Source organism: Rhea americana, unplaced genomic scaffold (assembly GCF_003343005.1).
Source record: "Rhea americana isolate MKP2758 unplaced genomic scaffold, rheAme1 scaffold_158, whole genome shotgun sequence".
Taxonomy (NCBI): Eukaryota; Metazoa; Chordata; class Aves; order Rheiformes; family Rheidae; genus Rhea; species Rhea americana.
The window spans coordinates 1,792,810-1,800,396 of record NW_028185683.1 but is presented as its reverse complement, the minus strand read 5'-3'; the positions used below and the strand labels follow the sequence as shown (position 1 = coordinate 1,800,396).

The 7,587-nt window shown below is 42.4% G+C and overlaps 1 protein-coding gene across 1 annotated transcript in view; it reads right to left on the bottom strand.

Moving 5' to 3' along the window:
• GRIN3A (glutamate ionotropic receptor NMDA type subunit 3A) overlaps positions 1–2,072 on the bottom strand; it is a 77,052-nt gene extending 74,980 nt beyond the window's left edge. Inside the window, exon 1 of the mRNA XM_085299949.1 lies at positions 1,963–2,072. Within this exon, the coding sequence (XP_085156075.1) occupies positions 1,963–2,072 (110 nt within the window). The remainder of the gene's footprint in view (positions 1–1,962) is intronic.
• Positions 2,073–7,587: the final 5,515 nt, after the last annotated feature.

Sequence of the window (7,587 nt, the reverse complement as noted above, 5' to 3'; positions counted from 1 at the left end):
CCCGCCGGGCGCCGCAGCCGCCCTGCCCGGCTCCCTCGCAGCGCTGCCCCGCAAGGCTGCTCCTGCGCGGCTCCCTTGCGCGGCTGCCGGCCCCGCGCCCGCTGCGCCGCTCCCGCGCAGCGCCCCGCACGCTCCCCGGCGAGGCTGCCCTGCCCTGCCCGGCTCCGCGCCGCCCTGCGCACTCCCCTGCCCGGCTCCGGAGGCGAGAAAAGTTGCGGGCGGCGGCGGCGGGGCTGCGGCCGGTCGCTGGGCGCCGCTGCGCTCCCGCCGCAGCGAGGGCGAGGACCAGCGCGCAGCCCCCGCGCCGCGCCGCGCTCCTCCTCGGGCGGCCTGGGACTTGTAGTCGCCGCCGCCCCCCTGCGGGGCTGGGGGGGGGGTCTGTTTTCCGGGAAATACCCTCTCCTCAGCCCCCTCCCTCCCTGCCGGTGACTGGCCGGGCAGCGGCTGGGTGTTTCTCCAGGGAAAGTCTTTCGGCGGAAACCTCTGCCAGGTATTTTCACCAGGCTTCCCTGCCTGAAAGCACCCAAAAGGTAGATGGCAGAAGTGGTGAAACAGTTTTAAGGWGCTGAGAAGAAACCTCCAGCTTCTAACAGCTGTCTAATGCGCTGGCTGTGCCTTCTTCTGGAGGCTGGGCAAGGGACAGATGCATAGCCGCCAGCTCTGCTGTGAGATGCGGGCTGCAGGCRGTCCCTAGCGAAGCTGAGGTGGGAAGCACTGCCTCTCCTGTCTCCCCCTCACCTTCCTCTCCAAGGGAAGGGCAGCGGGCCTGGCTCCCTCATACAGCCGGCGGATTTTTCATCTCTGTACCATTCACTTGGGGAAATACAATATCATTCTAGATGTCTTTTTCATTCAGYTACTGCTCCAAATCTCATCATTTTTCAATATATGGGACCTGAAATCTCTGCTCACCAAGCCATGAACACTTTCTGAAATTGCTTTTATGATAGAGCACCCTCCTCCTACGAGAAAGTAGGGAGTGAGACGTGTGTGTGTGTGCGCGCGCGTGCACACAGACACCTCTGCATGTGTGTTTGTGTGCGTGCGTGAGCATGTGTGTGCAAAGGACTGTGGAAAGTCCCCTCCTTGTTTCTGTTCTGGTAGTTAGGTTCATTCCTAGAAACTGTCAGGAGACAYGCTAGCTCTAGATCTGAGATGTTCATACCAACTGAAGCAGTGACACACTCTGCTTTGTTCCTCTGCTCCATGACCAGTTTCCAGGATTTGAAGAAACCCTATGCCACAGCCGAGTAGTACATCAGAGAGGAAATAATACTCATGGCTCCCAGGCAGCTCTGAACTGTGAGGTGAACACAGTGTCAGTGTGGTGCAGAAAAGCAGCAGTCACGGTGTCTACCAACATGATAGATACCTAAAGACTTGAATCTATTTTCTGCCTGTAGAATTTCTGGCATCTTTCCCTGAACTGATTCAGCTCTGCTTTAAAGCAATATGGATCCCTGCCCTGTGCTGTCTTGTGTGGACAGCTCCAGAGCTACRCTCCTGGAGTTAGAGATCTTTTTGTAACTTCATTTCTCATAAGCAATTTAACTTTACCTAGTGCTAGCCTTATTCTTTAACTGAGTTCTTCTACTTCTTTAAATGCAAATTTTTTCTCACTCCTCTTTGAGATCTGTTCTCAGAGATAATTACGAATAAACAGCATATGCCTCATTTCTCCTTTCTTTTCCCTTTCCCTTTCCTTTTCCTTTTCTCTTTCCCTTTCCCCCTGCCCTATTTTTTATTTTATTTTATTAGATGTAAACAAACTTTGTGTAGATGAAAACACTTTTAACCTTGCTGTCTGAAGAGGTGATCTATGCTCCTTTAAGGATCTGAATTACATATTTGCTGATTTAAATTAATCTTTTTGGGCTGAGGTCACCAGCAGTGTACACAGCATGCAAAATGAGGACTCGTGCAATGGTGCTGACGTGCTCTGTCTCTGTGAAAGCCTCATACCTCCTCAGATCCGTCATGTTAGCACTTTTTTGTATCTGCATGTTGCTGTCATCTTCCAAATGACTTGTAAAGCCTGTTTCACTCATATTGCACTCTCTGAATGTGTACATGGTTGCAAAATACCTTGTCACTGATCCGTGGGTGCTCAGGGGAAACCACAAATTGCAGAATTGTGGTCTGTAGGCCAGGGCTGAAAGCCCTTCAGGGCTGAATGCAAAGACCTACGACATCCATAAGTAAATACATTCCCAAAGCTGTGTTTAAAGTGTGAGTTAATAATGATTCCWATTTCCCCTTATTGTCTTACTTTTCCTTCTAGTCTTATAATCATTTACCTCTTTATTTCCTCTTATCTTCTCTGATCAGCCCCTGGCTTCTTCCCATACTTTTTCCTCATTGTTTTTGAAGGTATGGATCAGATTAATGCAAGTATTCGAAGACTCCTCTCTTTTAACAATAATGAAATGTTGTCTAGGAGAATTGGCTTGAATGCACTGCTTACATGCAGTGTAGAAAGAAGTGAAGTTTTCCAAAACTACAAGAGTTAGCTTTCAGGATGAGTGAATAAGCACACTATCTCTCAGGAGCAGTTACCTGTAATTGCATCCTTTCTCAGGTCTGGAAAAAAAATGGTAAGCRCATAATTTCTCTGTTGTGCAGTTGGGTAATTTCTGGTTTTCATATGAGACTAGAGTCAAGTAGTATTGCTGATATGAGAAGGGATATTTATGTGGAACCTTGTTGAAATTACCATGTCTTCAAAACCCTGTGATTTCTAGCCTCCTATATACACTAAGAAGTTATATTAGGCTAATATGAACTTTATGTAAATATGTAGACTTAAGAACTGAGAATTTTGAAGTTTATTCATTATTTTTTGGAAAAAAATGCAGTAAAGCTTTGATAAAAAATTACAGTTTTATAAAAATTATATAAAGCATTTATTAGAAGCTTCATTATAGTAATGAATCTCTGTCTAGTTTTAGGACACTGTTTACGTCAGTTAAAAAAAAAMCAGTTTTTCAGATAAGGTGGTGAAGCTTATTATTAAAACAGCCCTAAAATTATAGAATTTGGTTAAAAAATAGAAATTCTGTATCTCCATTTTTTTTCCCTCATTGTAGGTAATCCGTCAGCAGATTACAGTCTACAACTTTTTTTAGTAAACATGCAATACCATTCTTTGGACTACTGCTGCAGTGTCTGGAGCTCATTTTTGAGCAATTCATAGGAAATGGTCACAGTCAGAAGCTGGAGCTGCAGAGAATGGACCAACTCAGCAGATGATTTTGACTAGAATGACTCTTGCTTTTCAAGCCATTTTTTTCAATTTGATTATTTATAGTAACAAATTATATGTGGTTTCTTTATAGCTTATGCTTATATTTGCTTTGTCTTCAAATACACTTCTACATAATGCCTGTAATATATTAAAGTACTTAAAGCAACTACTCCCATACTTAAGAAGATATTTAAATACTTAAACACTGCTCTGCAAGAAGCTGCAATATTTGTACAAAATGATCTGAAAAAGGGCACAAACCCCATCAAAGTATAATGTGTAACATTTGGGAAGTTGTATAATTACATTTCCCCTGCGTTGGCATACACATGCATGTGTAAAAAGAGGCACAATTTGTTTGATCTTGTAAGGAAATTTGAGGCTGCTCATCAACAGCTCTGTGCTTTTTAGCAGCACTGTAGTCCCTCTTCCAAGGTTGCCAAAAAATAGACTTTTAAATTTTGACAGATGCTTGACTTTTTGATCTTCAACTTAAGGACTGGCTCCATTCCACTGCCTTTTCCATCCCCCTTTTCCCTTWCTCATGGTGGTTCCTGTAGTAAGAATACCTACTCTACTCTCCTACCTGTGTAAAACATTCAACTGAAGGACTGGGCAGATTATGGCAAAACTTCTCTGAATCAGTTGTCGCGTAATAGAGCTGTGAGCACCACAATGCTAGTGGTGTTAATTGCTGTGGAACGGTGACCACAGAAAGCATTCAGTCTTGATCAGTGGCTGAATCTCAAAGTTAAAGCTGGAGAAAACCCTTTCAGAAGTGAGAAAGGCAGTAGGAGAGATGATTAAAGTCACCACTCGTATTTTTCTTGATGCTTTTTCTGCTTGCTTGGCTCATTGTCATTTCTTTGAGAAAGATTTTTTTTTCCTTCTTCCTTGCAGAAGGAGGCTCTTGACCTGAGTGTATCACAGCAATCTTCTGCAAGGCCTATTTCTTCTAAGCAGCTTGGCCCATTTGGAAGTAGGTTGTGACTGGCTTCCTGTTTGTGCCTACGTTGCTCTGCTCCACTTGCTCCGAGGAAAGAGTTCCTTGGGCTTGCCAGAGCCTGAGAGCCAGATTGCTTAATCCTACATTCATCCATCCCTTTTTTAGCCAATATCATTTTTCAAAAGGCCTGAGTTGGCATCTGAAAGGTATGATAYCATACACTGTCTCTTTGGCCCTGGCAAGGATAGGGTGTTTATTTTTGGTCAGCCTGAAATGAAAAAATTTCCCCTTCATAGTCATCACTTAAAAATGAGAATTAGGGAAAAGTAAGCTATTCAGGTAAAATGGATTCTTTCATTTGCTGAGAATAAACTATTTGGTTTCATCTCTCTCTCTCTTTTTTTTTTTTTTTTCTTTTTATCTATAGTAGGTGCCCAAATTTAGGCTAGGTACCATTGCAGACATTTTGAAATGTTATATTTTTCACTTATCTTGACACTTTAAGGAAAAAAAAAAAAAAAGAAAGAAAGAAAAAACAATTTTCTTACATTCCTTCCTCCACTACTCTTTTTCTGGTCAGAAGCATTTATGAAATTTGCAGATATCTTCAGATATCCAAAGCTACTTTAAAAAGGTTAAATATTTCCATTATATATTGCACTCTAGTGTCTAGTATGAATTTACGGTGCACTTACAACTCCAGATTTGTGTGTGGCTCAGTACTGAAGCCAAACAAGCCCTGTGAAATCGAACAGTTTTTCATCAGTAAGGGCTAAGTGCTACCTCCCTTGCACCTCATAATTAAGGCTGAGACAATTCTTATTCCCTATCCCTATCTCCTTGTTTCTTTTGGCACTGTAAATCCAGAGAAACTCTGCAACTGTCAGATCTGTCTTGGCTTTGACTTGTACCCAGGATTCACAAAGAACTGATGAGGAATAGGTGAAGTGAGCCATTTATTGTATGTTCTGCCCATTTTGGTGAGAGTTTTGTGGAAAAGCAGGCTGAAAGACCTTAGGCATTGCCAGATAGTGGCTCACTGCCCACTCAGACTTTGCTTCTGATTTTAGTAGTCTTTTCTTTAAAACTCTTGCTAGCTCAGGATGATTTCAGGACACTCTGTGAACCTATAAATGGAAAAAAAAAGTGACAAATATATATGTGTTGCTGACACGTGGTGTCTTGTACGCTATATCATTGTCCCATATCTTTGTGCCAAATATAAAATTATTATAGGCTGTGTGCAGCCTTCAGACTGTCTTGGCCATCTTTGATAAGCCACTTGTGTAAATGTTCGATACAGATGAAGACTGYTTAACTTTGGTAAAGTCTTCAATTTCCACAACCATAGGAGGGTATCTCCAATACCCCATAGCCTTGGCAAGATCACATGTTTTTTACTGTGGTTTTCTCCTGCTCCTTCTAGACTCAGAAAAGGAGGTAAAAAAGGAAAACAAGGTGTGGGCTATCATGGGTACTTATTAAAGAAAACAAGTATTATTGATAGGAGCAAAACTGAGTCAGAGAACAGTCACCTAGCCAGCTGCAGCCAGGACAACCATGTGCTCAGGAAATCCCTGTGGCTTGCTCATGGCTGATAGGCATCACCTGAAGCTSCCCAGAAGCAACTCCAGCTTGTCAGGAATACCACTGAGGGATGCAGGTCCAAGTCCTGAAAGGGATGTGAGCACCCAGCTCTGGTCCCTCTGAGGGTCTGGGCCTTGTGCATYATCTCCTCTCTGACTTTCTTCAGAGAGAGAAACATCTGCAGGGTCTGCGTTTGTACAGCTGAACTCCATAATGCTTTCCAGCCAGAGGACAGATGTGGTAATCACATCTGTTGATTGAACTCTGTGCTTTTTGCTGCTATTAAGCCACAGGTCTCCATTTTCTCCGGTAGCTTACTTTTCTCTGCCCAGTATTAGCTCGCTGGTGTGTGTGTGTGTGTGTGTGTGTCTGTGTACCAAAATCTGTATTATTTTAAAATTGCATCTTATTTCCTTGAAAACAAGGAAAATACCCTCAAAACCTCGCTGTTGGGGCCACAGCTGTAGTGCTGGGCTGACAACTCTGCAAACATCTAAGAGATTCAAGGTGGACCTCCGATGTTAGCAGTGCTGTCTAATCTGTATTTCTGGGTCAAATTCCTCAATAAGGGAGTGCACAGGAATGGAGATAAGACTATTCTGTATCAAGGACGTATTCACCAATTTGTTCCTATGCATCTGGGCGCAAGGCTAGGCTATTCAGTAGGGGTACAAGCTGGGAGATACTCAAAATTACACTTAAGCCCTCTCTAGAACAATATCAGAAAAGAAATCTGTGATACAACTAAATACCTTGAAGGCTGAATAATGCTGGAAGGATTAGGCTCACACAGGAGACTACAGTCTGTGTGCATGGGCGATCTGTAAAACAGTGACATGTGAGATAAACTACAGGTGAGAATGACAAGATYCCAAGGCCATGTTTTTAGAAGGAAAAGGATGAATGGCCTTGAATAGCCTTCTTGTGAGGTAGTATAGAAGAAGCTATAGTTAAATCAGAGATGTACATAGGACAAATGATTTTCATCACATTCCAGAATAGACTTAAGAATTGAAGAATTTAAACATCTGCTCAAGAAAATTGGAGTCTGATATTCATGAAGGCTATTTTTAATACAGAAGTTGCCTTAAACAATGTGCTCATGAAATTCTCAAGCACTAATGCCAGTGTCARATTACTCCCATTGTACAAATGGGCTGTCTTGGAGCAAGCTCAGATATTTTTAACATTGTGCTGGATAGCACAGAATAGATATGTCCTAAGAAAAGAAAGAGTAAGGATATTTCAGAGTTTATGAGGTAATCTTGGGCTTAAAAATTTGTTGCACTTTCCAATTCTGCTGTAGATTTTATGGATCCTTATTAAGTTTCAGTTTCTCACTAAAAAATACAGACTCTAGCTCTGCTGTAGCTTCTCACAGGGAGACAGCAGGGTGTTACTGGAAAGGAAGTATCTCTGAGAAAGCAGACCATCATTTTTGTACCACCAGAGATTCCAGAAGTATTCTTTATGCTTTAAACATCTAAGATTTTTATAACATGGAGAAAAGAAACCAAAGATTTTACATCTTTTGTACCCAGGCCAGGAGCGTAAGCAGAGGTCAGCTGTACCTTTGCAGATTGTTTGAGTGACCACTRTGTAAATCTCCAGGAAAAAGCCCAAAGCATCAAAAATACCAGCATAATCATAACATGTTAAATGAGATTTAGATTTTTTTATGACTGAAGCCTTGTGCTCTTCTATCCCTTGACAAACATATATGGCAATAAATATTTTTTGCTTTCTATTAAAAGTAYTGAAAAAGCAAGCAAAGCAGCCTGATGCGTTTGAAAGGTAAATTATAAGTAAG